The 22616-nt window shown below is 27.7% G+C and overlaps 2 protein-coding genes across 3 annotated transcripts; both read left to right on the top strand.

Annotated features, from left to right (window-relative positions):
- Window positions 1-2264: 2264 nt before the first annotated feature.
- LOC126903784 (uncharacterized) lies at window positions 2265-7052 on the top strand. 2 transcript variants are annotated; one of them, XM_050682271.1, is made up of 3 exons: window positions 2265-2454; window positions 2537-2769; window positions 6196-7052. In XM_050682271.1, the coding sequence occupies exon 3, from the start codon at window positions 6225-6227 to the stop codon at window positions 6954-6956; it is 732 nt and encodes a 243-aa protein (XP_050538228.1). In that variant the 5' UTR covers window positions 2265-2454; window positions 2537-2769; window positions 6196-6224; the 3' UTR covers window positions 6957-7052. The 2 variants fall into 2 exon arrangements, with proteins under 2 accessions (XP_050538228.1, XP_050538229.1); XM_050682272.1 differs by lacking the exons at window positions 2265-2454; window positions 2537-2769 and adding an exon at window positions 5733-5842.
- An 8354-nt stretch (window positions 7053-15406) lies between these two features.
- Window positions 15407-17452, top strand: LOC126903752 (uncharacterized). The gene is made up of 6 exons (XM_050682215.1): window positions 15407-15560; window positions 15838-15941; window positions 16202-16354; window positions 16495-16627; window positions 16703-16906; window positions 17301-17452. The coding sequence occupies exons 1-6, from the start codon at window positions 15407-15409 to the stop codon at window positions 17450-17452; spliced, it is 900 nt and encodes a 299-aa protein (XP_050538172.1).
- The last annotated feature ends 5164 nt before the right edge of the window (window positions 17453-22616 follow it).

Genomic DNA, 22616 nt, shown 5'->3' with positions numbered 1-22616 from the left:
AAGAAATTGTAGTCTAATCCAATAAAATATATCTTTTCGAAATTAAAATTTTGTTATAGAGGTGACATGTTTAACATAACACTCAACGGTCACATCGAAATAAAGATAATTCGATGGGATTGATGTGAATATTATAGGTTATTAGATCAATAAGATTGCAGATCAGCGGTGGCTGGTGGGTAAAAAGCAATACACATATTTCAAAGGTCGCAGCAGAAAATAGAGATGAAAATAATAATAGCAAATTATACAATTATAGCAACCGCGATAAGGAAGAGTGTACGCGTAGTTAATTCTAATAATTAATTACCCAATATAGTAATATACTAATATTTTACCATTTGCTGCCGGTCGTCCAAAACTCGTAAATAAGATCACAGCTAAACCGACCGCACGCAAACGATTGCAGCCCTATCTTATAATATGCATTTCTACATAATGTGAAATGTATGTTTACTGAAAGGGCTACTGGGCTCACAAGGCCTTAACTGGTAAAAGAACACAAACAAATTTTCATTTGAGAAGAATAACAATAATTATATTCTGATAAAACAATGAATGATTTAATTTTCCTATAATGAAAGATGAATGTCAATGAAAAATATATTATTATAACATTAAACTATACATAATCTTAACAATTAGTAAACATTTAACAACATTTATATTTAATTTCTCAAGGAATATATTTGTTTCCGCCTGGGCTGTTCTAAAAAATCCCAAATATAAATGGGAAACAGAACTTGGCCGTACGGCTTAAAATATGGGCAACTTCTAATCAACAAAAATTTCTTAATCAATTTAAAATTTGTTAAATGAAAAATATTTTTTGTTTATCCAAAATAGGATTGTTTAACTCAATAAATATAACTAAATAATTCAAATAACAACAACCAATTTTTTATTATTGCTGAATTAAATAATTAATAAATATGATAATCCATACTACTTACATTTATTTATGCTCCATATGAATAAAATGAGTTTATAGTAGTAATACAATACCCGCAGTTTTATTGTAATAATATACCAGCCAATGTAAAAGAAAATAAAATGAAAATGAAAACAACTGTATACCTTTAGAAAATAATATGGAATATGTATTTTGACATAAAACTTGAATAACGTTTTCCTCTTTCAATAATACAAAAAAAAATAACACTTAAACTAATAAGCCAATTTAACCTAACACTATAATATTACAAAAGGTACACACATTTTGAATAAAAAACGACCGACCGAACAACACGGTAATAAGCTGATAAGGCGTCTTAACAGGTGATAGCGCACAAGCACTACCAGCTGACTACACCCAACCAGTGCAGCTCTCACACTTGGCGCAAACAATATTAAATGACTTAAATCTCAATTCACACACATTATAAATGTATATAAATATAGATATAATATATTATTATAACTTGCCAATAGAAAAGAACAAGTTCTTTACATCAATAAATACTTATGCATAAGTGGATGAGGAACAAATTTATGGTTTGACTTCTTTTATTTAATTTAGCAATTTTTACTTGAGATGATGTTGCTGTGAGGTACACATATCCTGACAAAATGAGCAACCACAATTGGCTGAGAACAAAATATCCACAAAAGGATTATTCAGAAGAACCTATTTCTTCTTTCTTCATATATCTGAGTAGACCACAATTGGCTTAGAACAAAAAAAATCCACATAAAAGGATTATTCAGAAGAACATATTTCTTCCATTAACACATGTAGTTCCATAACCATAAAAAATATCAGTCTTTTATCACAAAAAGACAACATGAAATGTGATAGATTTACACGGTGTCGCCCTATTCTGCGGCGCGAACATTTACCTTCGGACTTGTTGAAAGATCATAAAGTGAAGAAGGAGTGAGTCGAAGTAAGAGAGTTTTTGTGCCCTTTTATATTAAACTTAGCACATCTATATCCTTATAAGAAATAAATATAGTTTGTATTTTGTATAGGTTTTAAATATTATTGTGCCCTTCATTTCTGGACAGCCTTAAATGTACCAAGAAGAGTGAAGAAGCGTAATTTGTGATTAGAAAAAATTAGTCTTAGTAGTAATTCTTTTGCCTGTGTACTGGCTGGCCATAAAGGACAATTACCTCTCGGCGTAACGCGTAGGCAGGTGGCGTAAAGGATAGTAAAAGGTGTATTGAAATAATATTTAATATATATATATCAACGAGGTTAACTGTGTCTGTGCCAGTCAAGGCACTACGCTGAAAAACGCTGGGCAACCACAGTCTTGTTGATTTTTTTTTCTAACTTATGAAATTTCTCCTGAGCGAAATTTATTGACTCGAAAAAATTAATATTATTATTATTTGACTTACTTGGTATCTGACAAACTTCGGAGTCATAGGGAAATTAATACACTTTTTGAGAAAAAATATATCAGCTCCTATCAGGCGTATTTTCGCCTTGGTCTGCATCATTTTTGAGTTAAATATTTTTTAGTTTTTAAATTAATAATATTTTTAATATAGTTTTAATTTTACTTAATACTCTTACAATAATATTTAGACAAGTTAAGAGAGAATTTTGTGAATATCAATATCGATATAGGAAATTCATATAAAATATTATTAGTAAAAACATAGTATAATATAAAAAGTATAAAAAAAAAACAAATCATAATAGACGCAGATGCCATTGAAGAGAATTCTTTTCAATCCAATATACATGTAATGAATATTCGCCACTGAAGCGAAAAATTACCATAAGATTAATTCAATCAACTACGAAAGGAAAAAAAGGTAAGTTCGAATGTTTATTTATTTGCAGTTTTACTCCTTAAAAATTAACGTAATAAACAAAAATAAGTTAGGTAGAGATGTTTTATTATTTGATAACTCAACATAGTTCGACCCCGTGATTCTCTTTAACCTCATAATTCATCTTTACCATTCCACCATTATTAATATTACATTATTTTACATTTTTGTTTATTACATATTTCAACAACTGGTGAATAATTTGTTTAATATTTTTGTGTACTTTTTCAAGAACTATCTATTCATTAACTAATTTAATTTTAATTCAATACAATTTGTTTTTATTTATGAAATTATTTAATGACTAATCTTCAGTGTTGTGTGTAATCCAAAACAAAAAAATTAAAGAGGGAAAAATTAATATCTATATGAATTTATTATACTATTTATTAATTTTTTTTTTTGCGACCTTATTGTAATATATAAATGAAACGCCAAAATGTAATCATTTATAAATTCAAAAATAAACTAATGTTTGCTACCTATAATTTATGAAAAATATATTATTATGTCGTAATATAATCGTCACAATTGTTTATAAGAGACAACACTAAAATACCATGTTCATGTACTCAACAATGCTATCTTTTTAGTATTTATTAGTATATTCTTTTTTCATTTCAAATAGTCACCACTTCTATCCATAGAAGTGGTACATTTCAACTTGTTTCATTATACATTATATTCTTACAAGGACATGATCCTTTTCGAACAAAAACTTAGATAAACATTTAAGAGAAATAGTCAAAAAACTCACACTGTTTAACTACATTGTAGTGCATGCGGTTCGGTCATAAATCAATTAATAATTACTTTTAAAACCCTTCCTCGCCAAAAGAAAATCTATATATTACTTTTGTCATCTTTGTTATTTTACTATTAATAGATAAATGCATTGTATCAATTTTCGTCTTGCTTGTTAAAAAACATATTAATGTTATATATGTCAAAATAATTTATGTCCTATTCATCTGTATTGATCTCTATGTTTTGTAGTATCACATTTTAATACATGTAATAATTAATACTTATATTTAATAAAATACATCACCAAATCAGTGTTTCCCCGTGGATAAGATGAGTAATAAAATAATACCCTTACACAAGATTTAACCTCCCTCTTACGCATTCCATAAAATGCCCACGTAAAAGATTCTATCACATTAACCAATCAAATACAGCAAAAATATTTCAAGAATCTCACCAGAGATCGCTAAACCAGTTTTTGCAGGCTATAAAAAGGCCATTTTCCCCCAAATTCGGGTGGTTCCTCTGAATATCCCTCTAGCGAATACTGGGACGCCTTGCAATTCTATCTATACATCTCTACGGCTCTCTGGAATACTCAACCAAGATACAGAAAGCGAATGTGCGTGAGTTTATGTCTTATTCTTAGTTACAATTCTATATGAAATCTACATAATTTTTTACCCTCTTTCGTAATTACTGAAAAATATTATACATCTTATTTTCGGTCGAATACTTTTGGTGACATAAATATTCTAATACATATAAAATATTGGTATTTATTTATTTCTTTTATTTACATTTATATTCCTATATATATATAAGCATATTCTAAGGTAATTAATTTGACTGAATTGTACTTATTACTTATTGAAGGGCCATAACCTGGCTGGACAGGGTAATAGTACAATAATATCATAATTAGAATTTTAGTTAATCATAAGATTTATTCAAAGTGTCTCTCCACTTATCGACCAGCTAGTCTGATCTATGCCACAGTGCCGGTGATCGGAGTGTAGGACACTAGTATAATCTATTGTGCAAAGAACTGAAATTGAGCTCGCATCTACCCTAGATCACCATTTGGACGACTGAAAAGACGTAGGCCACTTGGAAATAGTTTTGTTGCACAGGACAGTTATGTTGCTTAGAAGTTATTCATTTGCTTTATAAATTATTAAATAATAAATATATTAACGTAAAACATCATATACAAGGTTAAGAACTATACTACATAAATATACAAAAGGTTTTTGCAAAAAGACAGAGTTATAACAAACTTAGATTTCACCTTGGGTAGATTTAATATAGAATTGTACTAAAAAAGTAGTTACACGCGAGTTAATAATAATATAAACCGTATAAATATAATTGCGTACATGAATGCGTGAACGTATACATCGATAATTGTTACATCAACAACATCGTTCATCTCAAGAGAATATCAGGATAATCAGAGGTAAGTGGAACATTTGTTTACATAATAAGTCTATAATAGATCCTTTACTGAAGAATTTTTTAGTAATAAACAATTAGAATAGGATAAGTCATTAAGAATAAACTGAAATATTTTTATAAAAGGCACGATATTTGTGAATCGCCGGAAATTTGTGTGCGCGTTTCTGTGCAGGAGCTAGGTAGTGACCCTTCTTTGTAATTCCATCTTATTCATACATTAGACGTTTTTACATAAGCATACATACCCCGAGATCCCTTTCTATTTCATTTTATTGTAGTCACTACCGGGTATCTATAGACAATTTTGCTTTCCATTGGTACCCATCCTTTTTACACTACGCCTGCTACGATTATTATTTCCTTATTGGCCACCTGTGTTACATTTCAATACATTCCTTCCCTTTCACACCCCGAGCCCCAAACACATTTAACAACATTCCTTCGCCACCTTATTATAGCCATTTTATTTATTACAAGACTACATACCTACACTCACTCGTTTCTCCTGAGTCTCTTTTTGTTTATTACAGTTTCATGCTTATTTATCAATAAACAATTATATTAAAAATTCGACAATGACGATTTGTGGGGGTAAAAAAATATTATAAAAAGCCAGAGCAAACCCTTGCTCCTGTCTGTTCATTTCGTGCTCTGTATTGGGCTGTTCATTTCATGCTCCATATTGGACTGTTTTTATCGTGCTCCACATTAAGTTGTGCGAACGTCATAATCGTCATTGTCGAATTTTATGTGTTAATTTGTAAACTAAAAATCTGAACTTGTGTACTTTATTTATTATTTTCACCGACATCATCACTAGGATAATTATAAGAACCAGAGAATTTAGCAGGTAAGATTTTTTTACATTGTTATTTTATGACCCTCGAATTACACCCCGAATCAAAAGTAACTCTCACTTACACATTTTCTAACAACAACAAAAATAATCATTCTAACCCTTTTTCCTCTAATTATTTTAATTTTATTTTTTATTCAATTTTTTTGAGTTACGACAATTAGTATTTTTATTTACAGAAAAATGTAAAAACAGTTTATTCGATTTAAAAAGTCCACGTATATCAAATATTATGTTGTAATGATTTTTTCTCATCAGCATATCTACATTAGATTTTCACTCATAGTTTTTTGTAATTTTCTTCGACATGATTTTAATTAATTATGCATTTTTGTTCATTTGTTTAGTTAAAATCTGTACGTGTGAGAACATTAATATGAAGAATATAACACTTGAAGTCTCTAAAAACATATACAAAACCACAAGAAATTCCATGCTATTGAAAATAGAGAAGGGTACTGTGTACAATAGTGATCAAGTTTCAATCAAAAACTTTGAAAAAATCGACTTAAATGAAGACATTGATAATCCTGTACCTTTTGATAATGATTATTTAGGTACATCTCCTCAATTAATATACCGCACGCCTGCTGTTGGAAGAACCTTACAACAAATTACTGATCAAGCCATACAAGAATATAACGATTCAATGGAAGCCATAGTTTGGCTTAGAAATGTTATTGAAAGTGTTAGAATTACAATGTTAGTTCAATATAGTCAATTCACAGCAAATACGATAAAACAAATACCAAAAGAACACGATAAGTTTAGTCATCATTGTTATGAAGCCTTAATATTTTTCAATTTTCTATCAGAAAAATTTAGAGATTATCGTTTACGTAGAGAACGGATTGATCAAATAATTTTAATGTATAATGAATATAGCAGATCTCCAAAATTGGAAGAAGATAAACAAAAATTCATTAAACTTAGCAATGATTTTTCCGAGCGTTTTAAAGGCTGTACATTTTTGATAGTGATGACAAAAAGTTTAAGTATAAGTAAAGTGTTTTTTATTATTAAAAGCAATTATTTAAATATATTAAGTGTAAATTGTTCATATTTTTATGACACTGCTAGATACATTCTATACTTACATAGCATGTAATGCAAAAATCTTAAAAGGCAAAGTTATATAATATGTTATTATAAAACAATGTTATTGTTCGTAAAAAAGTATGACTAAAAGTAATTTTTTTCATACTAGTCCATTAAAAATATAAGATATATTAAGTGATTGATTAATTATATATTTTCGATGATTGAAATTTAAAAAAAAAATTAAAATTAAATTATAAGATATATGAATATCTAAAAACTGTATTTTTTATTTTTTTAAAAATTACAGATATTTTTATTTTTTTATATAATATTTTTATATGAACAAATTAATTAAATAAAGAATAACAAAACTTATTAAATTAAAACCATAATTAATCTCATTAGTAAATTTTCTATAATATAGAAGCAAAATGTTATACAATTTAATTCGCGTATTTTTAATATTTCTTGCTTGTTTTGTCCAATTTTAAGCCATTCAATTTTCTTTCGACGTTTTCGAAGACTTCGGTTTGAGCTGAAGATTACTAGTCATACGTTACTAACCCGTTAGTAAGGGCAAACGCAAACTGGGGTAGTTCTTTTAGAGCTGAATATGCAATTGGAAATTTATGACCATGTTCGGAGTTTTCAAGTTGTGGGATGAAGTGTTCATAACCTAGCATTTTGGCAAACNGGCAAATCCTATTGAGAAAATTTCGACATGAGTAATGAATTAGTATAACATAAGAAGACAATCGTGTCGAGAGCATCTACTACCGACTAACAGCGACCACGTCGTCTTGTGCTAACTTGTGGCTAAAGAATAAGTGATGGCCCATGTGATACCTTTGGCTATATTAACGAGTAATGGTTCGATGATAGCTCCCACTATAAGAGTTAGTACTTTACCAATAATCAGTATAAGATGAACGAGCGATAATTTATCATCTGAATGATTTTTTTTGCCAGTGATAATGATTCCTTAAACGTTCCCTGAATATTTTTGATCGTTTCGGATGATAACGTACTTGTGAATTCTTCAAGTCGGGCAATTGATTTGCTGACCAAGAGGAGAATTAATGTCAGAGTCTTATGAACAGTATATTTCTTAGGAAAATTTTGTATTAAATTAATATAGTGAATAAATATAAAGTAATATAAAAATAAAATAATAAATACTTGATATTTTGCTTACAGTACTTACAAAAAGCATTTTTGACTATGCTTAGTTTCGACTAAATTGAATTAAAATTTCCAATGTATTCTTCAAGCATAAATCGTAAAAATTATGATCAGAAAAGTTTCTTTTTAAAATAATACTTTTTTGACGTGTACAAAGAGATTGTAAAGAATTTTCTTAGTTAAAAATACATTATCCACCACCAATCATAACCCAATCAATACTAGAAATTTTCCAATTAATTGTTTGCAATAAAAGTAAGATTATTAATAAACTTTCTAATCATTAAACAACCATCAATTGTTAATCATGCAATTTCTTATTAGTGAAATGGCGTAAATACACCGGTAAGTCAATGTTTAGTAAATGTTATTCTGATACGCGCAAAGAGTATGTCACCCATGAAATAGTCAAAATAAATTTTTGTTAAACTTAAAATTAAAAGTCATAGATCTTCAATTAATCGTCCCAAAATACCACTTTCTCATATATATAGTAAACTCAAAATGAAATACATAAATTAATTAGATGGAGGTGTATGAGCATGAGAATGATTGAGTTATTATTGCTCTTATTGAATAAAATGATATAACATAATTTTCTCTCGGGGTAAAGTACCAGGGATTTATGGTAAGATGTAAAATATAGAGAAAAAAGTGATGCTTGTAAATTTATTGATATAATAGTTTGACAAAGAAATTATTGTGATTACACATTATGTATCAATAACGCCACTCGTACCAGTAGTTATCTAAGTTTGTACTGACTGTGAGCCGTGTCAATAATACCTAAAGTAAGAACCACACGTGGACTCTCTATCTTCTCAATAGAGTCTTTATTTTACACAGCTAACCCACTCAAAGATTAGAGTCTAATCATTAGACCAAGCTGGTTCGTATGAAAAATTATTAAATTGTATAATTATAATTTTAATATAAATTATTAAAATGTCTGTGTATTAAAAGTCATTTTTTTTTATGGTAATTGTACTTTTGAATAAACAAGAATACTAGCAAGTAGTTAATTAAAATATAGTGCTCTCATTTGAAAAAATAATGATATACATACAAGGCATTCGAGATGAACTTAAAAATTATTACATAGTTAATAATTCTAGAGTTTAAATATAGAAAATTATTAAAAAATATCTTGGATAATTCTAGCAGCCAAAATGAATTATTAAATCTAGCCTTCATTTGATATAATATTTCTTAGAAATTTTCTGAATTACATTCAATTAAGTTAAGAATATATTAAATGGTTTATTATAATAATAAAATAAAATGATAAATTTATTTATATTTTAGTGATTTATTTTTGTATTGGATTAGAATTTAAAATAATATCCTATTGTGGAAATGAATGCAGCCATTGAAAACAAAAATTAAATAAATTTACTGTAACTATAAATTTAAAAACTAAAATAGGTGTAATAGTTATTTAGAACTTATAATTTTATTTTATTTATATTTTTATAATAATGGTTTTTTTTAATAAACCGCATTATAATGAGAGATGATGGATATAAAAACACCAATACATGTATGAAATATTAACGCATATTAGTAGAACAGTAGATTGCGCATAGATCTCTCTAAATTAATTAACTAGCAAATGAGAAGCATTGTGCAAATTAAACTAATTCTCTCCCTCATAAAACAGGCCTGTAAAAGACCAATTTCGAGCTCATTCGTCACCTTATTTTTTTTTATAAAAATCTGGCCATGAAGCGTTTCTGTACCAGACTGTTTCGCGATGTGCTCTCTCTGACAGAATCTTTTCACACTTGGTGTTTTTTTATCTAACTCTCTTATAAGTAATGTAATAAAAACAATAATAACTTAAACTTTTTATTTTATTTATTTTAAATTATTATGAATTATTAAGACAATTAAATTTTTTATTTTGTATTTTGTGAGTTGTTCCAATTAAGAATTTTTTTAATTCTTCAATTGGAGTGTCTATTTAATAAGTGCATTTCGAAAATCTACCTTAGCACATCTAGCGGTTGAAACTGTTGTAATACAATAGTTTGTGACGTGTCACTAAGGAGATCGTAGAATGTACTTTGAATTTGAGTAGATACGTGTTTGATTGATTGCACAAGATACTGATGGTTTGTTGAAATCATTACCCTAGCACATCTAGCGGTTGAAATTATTGGTAAAACAATAATTTGTGACGTGTCACTAGGGATTGATTCTCATATTCCATTACGTTCTTTTCGGCAAGCAGTTTTTGACTCTGTAAGGTCCCGTGCATCGACGAGAGTAATCTCCGATGGTGTAGCCAGCCTGTCTCTAACTCTGTCGACTCTCGTGTCAAATACACAATTTCATAAAATATCGATAGTTTATTGAAGTCATTACCCTAGCACATCTAGCGGTTGAAACTATTCGTAAAACAAAAGTTTATAACGTGTCACTAGGGATTGGTTCTCATAAGCTATCTGGTTATATAATTTTCCTTATTTTAAAATATAAAGTAACATATATACTCAGACACCAAGTATAGAAAGGAACTACAGTGAAGTAATATTTCAAGTTTAATAATTTGCATAATTTTACAAAAATTAATAAGTAGATAAAAGTCAGTGCTCTCTTTATATATATATATCTTTTACGCAATAAACAATCAAGCTAGCTGGACACAAGGTAAGAAATTATATTTCTAAGCATGTCATAAAATTAAGGATAGACTTAAGATAAATCAAGAATAACTTTTATCGAGGGAATAATAGAATTGTTAAAGGTGGATTATTTGATAAGTTAATAATAACTACTTTCTCACCATTCGGATCATAATAGTACGCGTTCAACGTAGATGTTTTAACTTGTATAAAGATTCCAACAATTGGACAGTAGCATCTTACATGAACACACATTGTTTCCCATTCATATAGCATGACCAATAAATATTAATAGTCGTAAAATCCTCCTCTATAATCATTGCACATTTCATTGTACAATTAATATGACTCAGGTGTGCGTCATACCAAATATAATTTTCCTTCAATTTACTTTTTACGACAAACCACGTGTGGTGGTAGTATCTTAATAAAGAGTTCATGGATATATATATTGTATGCTATATTTTCACCTTGTAGCTAAACGTACTTCAACAATCCGTTAACCATAAAATCTATATATAACATCTATATTCTATTATTATTCCTCTTTCTTAATTATAAAAAATATAAATATCACACATATGGCCACTTATTTTATTTCCTTCATTATAATTATCTCTCTTCGTTCTTTTTATTATTATAATTAATATCTATATTCATATCTTATTACCACTCTTTTCTTTTTTTATGACAAAAGTATAAATATCACATACATAGTCAATTATTATACGTTTTCCATTCTTCTTTTTTTTATGACAAAAACACCCTTAACCATTCTTTTCTTTTCTTTTTTTATTACATAGGTAATAAATATTTGAAAATCTACATAAATATAATTAAATATTTCTAGTAATTTTTTTATTTGAATATAAATCTCAATGTTACAAATAAAAGTAACATTATTACTTTATACCTAACCTAAAGTTAGTTTTAAATTTGATTTAATAATTATTAGTTATAACTTATGTCATTTAGTTATATTGAGTGTTGGTATAAAAGTATGATATAAATGAGGTAATTTACGAGCGCACTGAACGACTAAGTAAACCACTGACCATGGTGGGGTGTTAGTTGGAAAAACTACCGACTACAAGTTAGTTTACCAGTGTTCACTAACATTTTTTGCAAAAAATAAAAAGGTCACTTAGGATATAAAATTTGCCGACTAACTAATATGTCCGTAGAGGTGGTCACCCCCACCATTCCCTGCACAGTGACCACTAATAAGTAAGAAAGACCACAGTACAATAATCCTCAGTACGCCACTACTGTCGGCTAAATGTAATATCACATTTTAATACATGTAATAATTAATACTTATATTTAATAAAATATATCACCAAATCAGTGTTCCCCCGTGGATAAGATGAGTAATAAAATAATACCCTTACACAAGATTTAACCACTCTCTTACGCATTCCATAAAACGCCCACGTAAAAGATTCTATCACATTAACCAATCAAATACAGCAAAAAATATTTCAAGAATTTCACCAGAGATCGCTAAACCAGTTTTGAGGGCTATAAAAAGGCCATTTTTCCCCAAATTCGGGTGGTTCTCTTGCAGGGTTCCTTTAAGGTTTCGCTTCTCTTACGGTGGTTATGTTCGGTTTCTGAATATCTCTCTAGCGGACACTGGGACGCCTTGTCATTCTATCTCTGCATCTACTGCTCTTTGGAACTCTCAACCATGATACAAAAAATGAATGTGCGTGAGTTTATGTTTCATTCTTAGTTACAATTTCATATAAAATCTGCACTATTTTTACCCTCTTTCGTAATTACTGAAAATATTATACATCTTATTTTTGGTCGAATACTTTTGGTGATATAAATATTCTAACACATATAAAATATTGGTGTTTATTTATTTCTTTTTATCTAGATTTATATATATATATAAGTATACTAAAAGGTTACACGACTAGATTGCATTGTGTTCTATTTGTTGCAGCTGCAACACACTATTATGTTGCACGCACGCGCGTTCAGTGTACTCGGACCGGTCTAACTTTTATCACCACACCTACTCCATACTACACAAGTAGTAGTGGACATCGCTACTACCGGCCGATCAGCTGATCACACACTACACACCACACACGCACATAATCACTTATATAATATACTGTAGTGAAGTATAGTACAACATTGTATTGCGTAACAACCAGTATATACACATTGTTTTTTGTTTTTCTATTGTTGAATTTCGTATATTTTCTTGAAAACGTAATTTAATTATTGTAACAGGAAGAAGTTATTTTTCTATCATAGCATTGATTGTTTACAAAAATCTTGTTGCACTAATTGTGACTTCCTTAAAGCTACTAATTAGCTGACGGAAAGATTTATTGTTGTTACTAATTAATAAAATTAAGCTAGTCAATTGTGATATTTAAATTTAAGTTACCAAATTGTAGTCTTAAGTTCATTTGTTATTATTGTGATCCTTGTTTTAGTGTTAGGTAGCAACTCTGGCCAGCAGCTCTGCGAATTGTGAATACCATTGAATTTTATTTTGAATTAAATTTGTTTATTATAATTATTGAATTGATTTAATACTGTCATCAAAATTGTAGAGTTTATTTTTTTTGTTGTTATTCTGTTATATAGCTTTAGAGTACATATTTACATTATTTGTTGAGCTAAAAGGGCTAAAATTATCTAATCAAGTTATTCATTAAATTATTATTATCAATTGTTGTAAAAAGGTTTGAATTATTTATTTACTTAGTTTAAGAGCACACACAAAACATATATACATACAGTACACACTTGAGCACTACATAGATCACTGGTTGCTGCGCAGGCGAGCCCTCCCACCACCAGTGATTCTATTTACATACACCACACTACGCAGCCTGATCGGTATTGGTGAAATTAGCCGGTTCGGGTACGCACTAAAATATTTAGTGCCCGTGGCCCCAACACTATTACTTATTGAAGCGCCACATCCTGGCTGGACAGAGTACTAGCACAATAATATTATAGTTAATACTCCAACTAATTATAAGCGTTCTCTAAAGTGTCTCTCCACTTATCGACTAGCTAGTCTGATCTCTGCAACAGTTCGGGCAATCGGAGTGTAGGACACTTATATAATTTATAACGCATTAATTATTAATATTATTTTGTAATATACATTAGACATTCTAAGGTACTTAATTTGTTTTACTTAATAGTAAAACGAAAATATTATTTTAAAAAAGAGCAAGTAAATTAGTTGACTTTGAAAAGTAAATAACAGTTATTTAAAAATACTATCCCTTAAAGATGATTAAAACATAAGATGTTCTCGTCAAAATATTTTCTTAAATTTATCAATAACTTAAAATTTAGAATTAAGTGATTTTGTATAAAACTGATAATAGATCAATTTTTCTAAGGAATTTGCTGAATTTAGTGATACACTATAGTATTACTTATTACTTAATAAGTAGTTACATAAGTTAAAAACAATAAATTAAATATAAAAATCGAATATTAAAATTAATTATTAAAATTATCTAAATTTGTAAGATCACTTCAATAATGGCCATTGTAAATAAAAACTTATAAAACTCTGAATTCATTTAAAAATTAATATCAATATTATATAATAGAAAGTTAATTAAAATTTGTGTAAATACACTATATAATACCCATTTAATTAAACCAAATGTTTATTTTCGTGATATGAAACGGCGTGTCAGCTATGCAATTTAGCTACATGAATGTCTTAATTTCCATAATTTGTCAATTATTTCTTATAAACTGTAAAAAAATTTTAGACTCTATGCATAAATACTAGAAGACTATTAAATAAAACTGGCACATTTTACATACACTAGATAATAATTAATACTAAACCATTTTAGTCAGAATTAATGGAATTTTGTAATCCTAAAATAATTTTATCAAATCTTGATACTTTTCATTCTTTGGGTAAGGAAGACTATGAACCTATTATTACTATTTCTACAAATTCAGTACAATACAAGATTTTAATGAAAAGTACAATTTGTCTGTCAGAGTAGGAAAACAAAAACTATTGTTCTTTTTTAACTTTGATCCAAACTTGTAAATAATTTCAATATAGTTAAATCTTTAGTATAGTATAAAAAATTGATTTTTTTTTATAATGGTAAAATCAAATGTAATCATTTTTCTTAAAATACAATGAAATTTATCAGTTTTAATATGACAAAATTTCATACTTAAGTAGCAAAGTTAAGAAATCAAAATGCAGCTAATGACGGAATTGATTAAATTTTAATAAAATAGAAAACTAAAACCCAACCAGAGTCTTAAAAATAAATGTCTTTAATGGATTGTACAATGATAATTACTATAATATTTAATTGTTTACTACTCCTACATTTATTATGAGTTCATTAAAAAATTAATAGTTTTAACTTCGATGTGAAATATTATATTTACTAAAATGTGTTTAATTTAATTTGTTTTTCTGTTACCATTCAATCTCAGCTTTCGCTGGACCGATTTTGACGAAACAATATGAAATATGATAATTAATTATTTTTAATTTTTAAATATTTAAGTGGCTTATAATAAAAGAATTCAACGAATTAACTCTCCATGACAATCATGACTTTATCATATATAACCGTTGTCTATGTTGACATTGGGATCACTTTGTGTTTGCTCGTCATAATAAGCTATCATCTCGTGTAAGTATTCAAAGTTATTTAACTAATTAATTATTAATATGGCAAGCGAAAACAATACGGATAGCCATATTTATGAAACAAATATGAATGTTGTGAAACGCCGAATTGAAGAATTCTGGAATCGTCGTTTCATGAGTTCCAATTTAGTCGTTGATAGTCCAGAAGATCCCCAAACATCAAGACAGTCTAAAGGTGAAATTAATAACTGTAGACACTATTAAGATTAATTAAACTAATTATCAAGAGACGTGAAAACGATTAGATATAAAATATAACAAGAAATTAAAAAAGATTATTCCCTTTTTGATAAATAATAATTATTTTTTTATTGTAGATAAAAAAATTTTAATATTATTCACTATTTCGTAAATTATAAACATTAGAGTAGATATAATATCAACGTCAATGCATTTTTTCACCGTAAAAATTTTCAAAATTAATAACTTTTAAAATAATATTCTCGTAACAGCAAATTCTAGTGGAAATATTAACACTGAAAAAAATACAGTTACACCAAAAAAACGAACCTATCGTAAACAACTTGAAAGCGATGAAATTATTGCAGAAAAAGTGGTAATTCAAATTGTATAGATATATCGATCCTTACAATTTAGTAGAAATAATTTAATATTTGTTATTATTATTAGCAGCTGTATAAATGTATTATTTTTCGAGATATTAGTAATAGATGTTAAATAATTTCAATTTTAACATCTTAATCTTTTTGATTTCCAAAAAGATTTTTAAAGAATAGAGACTTTTTATGGAAGATATTAATAACATATTCATTCTATTCCAATTATTCATTTTAATTTGTCATTGGTTACGCCTAGAAATTGATACAGCGAGGAGATATTACAACACTGATAAAAAATGAAAAATCAGGAAAGTATAAAGAAAAATTATCAGTACCACAAAAAAGGAGTTACATGCCAATTCTAAATAATGACAAAACACCAACAATACCAAAATATTTATTAGGAAAAGTAAATTTTATTTTGTATTTTTTTATATTTAATAGAATCAATATGTAGCCTAAACATTTCTTTTGACTTAACGTAGATTTTTTTAAATAAATTAACTAAAATTTATCCTATAATTTAATATGTTCTTATGATTCGTTAAGAGTTTTCATAAGAATCACTTGCATCGCAACAAATGCGATGAAAAAAAGCAACCCATAGAAGTATCTTCCAATGATAATGATGGCCCTAATATAGAAAGTAACTTATCCAAAGAACATAATGAAGTCATTAAAAGTACATAAAAAAATTTAAACTACATTTCGATTATTGAAACAATTATTTTATACTTTAAACTCTTAATACTTAAAGAATTAGAAGCTAATAATGAACCTTCAAATGACGTTATAATACCTGAAGTGTCTACTGATAAAGTAAAAGAAACACTAAAAGAAAAAATAATCCATTTAGAACCCGCAAAATATGAAGTAAAAGAGCAGCTCCTAGAAATATCTTCTTCTGAAAGTTCGAATTTAAAAAGAAAGTCATCCGATAAAGATGAGAAAATCATAAAAAGTACACAATAATTTTTTTTATAAATATTAACTTGCATATTATGTTTATTGAAATTATTTTCTTATATTTTAAAACATAAATACTTTTAGAGCCAAAAATTAGTTCTGAACTTTTACATGCGACGACGTCAAATGACGTTACATTACCAGAAGTGTCTACTGATATAGTAAAAGAAATTCCAAAAGAAAAAACAACTCATTTAGAACACACAAAATGTGGAGCAAAAGAGCAACTACAAGAGTTATCATCTTCCGAAAGCCCAAATTTAAAGAGAAAATCATCCGAAAAAGATGAGAAAATCATAAAAAGTAAACAAAAATTCTATTTTAAAAATTTGACCTTTCATTAGTTTATTTTAACAATTATACACTATTTTTAAACATTAATTTTTTAGAGTTTAAAGTTAGTCCTGAAGTTTCGACTTCAAATATGAATGAACTGTTGCCTGCCGTGTCCGTTGTCGAAATTGATGAAATACCGGAAAAAGAAATAGGTAAATTAATATACTTTTTTTTTATTGATTTCTTTAATATTTATGTCACATAGAAATATCCATAACACATATTATGTTTAATTGTGTTTAATCTTATATTCCAAAACCTAAGAAAAATTCAACTCATATTAAACCATTTAGGTAGCTTAAGTAATTTATGAGAAGTTTTTAAATATGTTTACTCTTGTAGAGGTGACGAATGATCAGNAAGTAATTTATGAGAAGTTTTTAACTCTTGTAGAAGTGACGCATGATCCGAACACAAATGAACTAGATCAGTATAACGCGCCTTCGTTTAAGTCCCCTAAATCTTGGTACACTTCGGACACAATTAATGATTATCTTAAATTGATAGTGAAAAGGTCCAATGGCGAAGTTCATGCTGTCGTTACCGACTTCATACCAGCATATCTTCGAGGAGGTTATCCAGCTGTAAGAAGATGGATTAAAAAAGATATCCATTCATTAAAGTTACTTTTTGTGCCAATGAATGTTGGCGGACATTGGATATTGACTGTGGTAAACGTACCCAAAAGAACTGTGACATCATATGACAGTCTTAAGTGTTACGATGGTCCTTATCCTATGGTACTGAAAGAGTATCTAACTGACTGGGAGATGGATAAAAAGGGAGCAGCTTCGTCTTGGACTTTAAAAATCGGTGAGATGACTCGCCAAACTAATGGGTATGACTGTGGTCCATTTACGGTCGAGCTAGCCGAAAAAATTGCACGCGGAGACACTACTCCTATAAATGGGAGTCTTATGCCTTCTGTAAGATTAAGACACAGAGAAGAAATTATAGCCGGCCAACTATTTTTATAATTTTTTATGAAAAAAATTGCTTAAATGGCTTATATAAAATATCGTAATTTTCACATTAAATTGATATTTTTGTTAATACGCTTTTATACTTCCTAATATTTTCTTACGTTTTAAAAGATTATTGTAATTATTATTTTATGTTATTTTTCTTTGTTACATTACTTTATTAAATAAATGTATATTAAATGTACTAAATAATATATTAAATGTATAAATGTATTAAACAATTGTATATTTAAATAGCTATGTTGTGAGAATACAAAAACTATATAATAAACAATTATAGGAAAAATAAGTGAAAAAGTTGGTCAATTACAAATTTTAAAGTTAATAGATTTATCTACATTCTTAATAACTTTAACTAATAATAATAATAAAAATAATTTTAACTGATAGATGATTCAAAAAAAGTTTCACAATTTTTTTGAATTTATAACTAAATTTGTATTTATAAAAACTTATTTTCAGTAATTTTTTATAATTATCGAAAAATAGAAGGAGTACTATATTTTTATAACAGCTTAAAATTCATTAGTTTAAAAAATAAATAAAATTCTCTTCAACAAACTTTTATCGTTTAAAGATCCTTTATTTTAATATAAAATTATCTTACGTTCATATAGCTATGTTATGTGAATTATGCAAACAATAATGGATTCAAATAAGTTAAAAAATCATCCAATTATAAATTTAAACTGATTTATCTATTTTTTTCATGACCTCATTTTACTCTACTGATCCAACACCTCACCACAAAACTAAAACCCAAATTAATATAAATTGATTAGGGTTAAGAAAAGCAAATGCGAATGTTTAGTTATCATTGATCTATTCGAATAACTCGGACTTACTTAAGGAAAATAGTACTTAAAAAAAATTTAACTAGATTATAATGATATTAGTTATGAATTAGGAATCCCAATAAGAAAACTCTTAGAAAAAAAAACACTAATTTTGTTTGGTTTTGAAATTAATTTACACGGTCAGTCTAATCAAAATAATTTAATTAGGTTTATTAACTAAATCTTATTTAAATTACTTACTTCTATACTGATTTAAATTAAATGATTTCTGATAATTTCCTGTTATTTTAATTTTTTCTTTATATTATGTTTCTAATCTAATAAATTTATCAAGTCAGTTATACGATATTCGAGTATGATTTTACATATTTATACATTTTTTTTATAATAATAATAAGCACTAATTTTGTATCTAGCCTTTCTAAANTAAATTCAATACTTATTTGAACGGAACGCCCGGTTATAATGTGCAGGTTAGTGAACGTCCGGTTGGGTTGGCTAATTATGACGGAGAGAGAAATAGGGAGTGGACTGTATATAAGAGGATGGTACTTACACTAAATAAAATAATAAGAATTATAAGGCAAGGAGTTATATATTAAAGTAACAATATATATATATATATAAACTATCATAGAATTGTGGATTGGGGGGCCAACTAGGCCAACTAGGCATCTCTGAACAAAATAGATAAAATATAATATAATAATTACAAACAAATAAAAACTTAACTGTGTAACGTACAATAGATTAAAGATGACTAATGACGATGAAAATGAACAGTTATACTTTAAATTAAAATGTTGAAGACTACAAGGGTAGTCGATACAAACGGAGGCACTTGTTATGTACACGAAGGGCGCACAATGGCATAGACTGGTATAGCAATTCTATACCCATGACGAAACACCAGGGTGGTTAATCCATTAAAACGACTATGAGCTATATGCACCATAGAACCACGTAGCAAGGACTAGCAATGGTGGCGAGAACGCCAAATTCACAAAAAAAGGACCGATAATAGTTCGGCGAGACACAATAATTTATTTATTTATTTCAATATTTATTAATTTTTGTAATATACAAGACACAACATAATCAAACAGAAAAAAAAACAAATAAATATTGAGTACGCCACAGACGGCAATGAGTACAGAATATAAATACAAAATATCCAAATAATTAAATAAGTACAGCATACATAGAAGTTTAAATTATTAACATACAAAATTAATAATTAAAACACATCNTACATAGAAGTTTAAATTATTAACATACAAAATTAATAATTAAAATACATCGCTACAAATAGATTTTAACTTGGTTAAATGGTCATTAAAGAAATCAAAATTTTTAATTAAATTGCAAAAATGTAGCATTCTATTGACCGGTGAATAATAACTATAATTCTGACGATATAAGTTAACATAAAATAAATTATTAGATCGAAGATGAAAATTAGGAACATTAAAAGGAATTAGACTTAAAATTTCTGGACAATCTACATTATTATTAAGGAGATTATAAATCCAAAAAACATCATTGCATTTTCTCCTGTAAGCAAGGGAAGTTAGACCAAGAGAGATTCGTATTTCATCGATCGACACATTATAATCCCTAGACTTAAAAGAAATGAAGTGTAAAAAACATCTTTGTATAGATTCTATTCTATTAATTTCACCTATTTTATATGGACACCAAATAATAGATGCATATTCTAAAATTGATCTTACCAAAGAAATGTACAAGGTTTTGATACACAAAATATTATTGAATTTATTACAATTTCTTCTCAAAAAGACAAGTGTTCGTGAGGCTTTATTGTAAATATAATCTATATGGTTAGAAAAAGATAAATCACTGGATAATATAACTCCTAAATCTTTGATACTATAAACATTAAGCAAATTACAACCATCAATCGTATATTGATTAATATTTACATTTTTAGAACGAGTAAATGTTAACTGATGATATTTATTTGTATTAATTACTAATCCAATTTTTTTTACACCATAAACTGAATTTATCTAAATCTGATTGTAATTTACCACAATCATCAACTGTTGAAATTGAATGGTCATAAATAACTTAAGATCATCCGCAAAAAGCAGATAGTTGCAGTGTTGAAAAATTCGACATAAATCATTAATAAAAACGATAAAAAGTAAAGGAGACAAATGGCCACCTTGTGGTACGCCTGAAGTAACATTATNAAATGGCCACCTTGTGGTACGCCTGAAGTAATTATATTCGAAGTAAAATTACCTATTTTGATTTGTTGATTTCTATTTTTGAGAAAGGAAGAAAACCACGCAATCATTGGATTACCTACACTCAAAAGTCTTAGCTTTTTTAACAAAATTGAATGATCAACTTTATTGAAAGCTTTTTTGAGATCAGTATACACAGCGTCTACGTGGCCTCCAGAGCTTATATCGGATATTAAAGTAGTGTAAAAAACAAGAAGATTTGTTATAGTTGATTTTGATGAACGGAAGCCATGTTGATTATTAACTAAAATAGGTTGAATTGTATATGCAAGCTTAGGTAGTAATAGTTTTTCAAATAACTTTGGTAAGACATTAAGCTTAGATATGGGGAGATAATTAGATATTTAGATAAGCTAAATTTCCAAAGATCTGGAAAACAACCAGAAGATAAAGAAAGGGAATAAAGGAAGTGAATCGGCCGGGCAAGAGCACAACGACAATTATTAAGAAATATTTCAGAAATTAAATCAGGTCCAGTTGAAGTGCTATTTTTAAGATGAGAAAGACCTTCATAAATATCTGATAAAGATAAATCACACTTGGAAAAATCAATTTTATCACCTTCGCAATTATCCAAAGACAACGGATCAGTATTATGTGCTGAGAATACTGAATCAAAGTATTCACCAAAAATATTAGCAAATGTATCTCATATTATCAAAGCGCGAATTCTCGTACTTCATTACATTAGGTAATCGGTTTAAATTTTTACAATTCTTTATATACTTCCAAAAGTATTTAGGATTATTTATTAAACTGTTTTGAACTTTATTTAAATAATCAGAATAGCATTGCTTAGATAAAAATTTACAAGTTGCACGGGTAGATGAAAATTCATTATAGATTGACTGTAATCCATATTTTTTAAATTTTTTATGCAAATATTTTTTTTTGTGTATAAGGGACTTTAATTCTTTTGAAAACCATAGTGGAAAAGAAGATTTATAAGAGTAGATTTTAGGCACATTAGCATCTAACACTCTAGAGATTATTTCATAAAACTTACTTAATGCTGAGTTAATTTCATTTAAATTATAAAGACAAGACCAATCTACATCATTTAATAAATTAACTAATAAAGGAAAATTAGCATGATTAAAGTCATAATACCATGTATTATTCTTATATCTTGAATTATAACTCTCATAATTGTATACATTACTAATTAATAATGATGGATGATACCTATCGGGAGAAACTAAATTATCATTAGACCGAGATACCAGAGTTGAATTATTATTAACAAAAACTAAATCTAAAGAATTATTAAAGTCGTTTAACACAGTATTATTTTGATATAAATTTAAAAACGAAAA

This window comes from Daktulosphaira vitifoliae, unplaced genomic scaffold (genome assembly GCF_025091365.1).
Source record: "Daktulosphaira vitifoliae isolate Bord-2020 unplaced genomic scaffold, ASM2509136v1 Scaffold_4, whole genome shotgun sequence".
Lineage (NCBI taxonomy): Eukaryota > Metazoa > Arthropoda > Insecta > Hemiptera > Phylloxeridae > Daktulosphaira > Daktulosphaira vitifoliae.
This window is presented reverse-complemented; position numbering and strand designations above follow the sequence as displayed.

Coding starts and splice junctions, on each gene's coding strand:
- LOC126903752 (XM_050682215.1), top strand. CDS start 15,407: ATGGCAAGCGAAAACAATACGGATAGCCATATTTATGAAACAAATATG. Junction 15,942..16,201: donor AAATTATTGCAGAAAAAGTG/GTAATTCAAATT, acceptor GGTTACGCCTAG/AAATTGATACAGCGAGGAGA. Junction 16,355..16,494: donor CAAAATATTTATTAGGAAAA/GTAAATTTTATT, acceptor TGATTCGTTAAG/AGTTTTCATAAGAATCACTT.
- LOC126903784 (XM_050682271.1), top strand. CDS start 6,225: ATGAAGAATATAACACTTGAAGTCTCTAAAAACATATACAAAACCACA.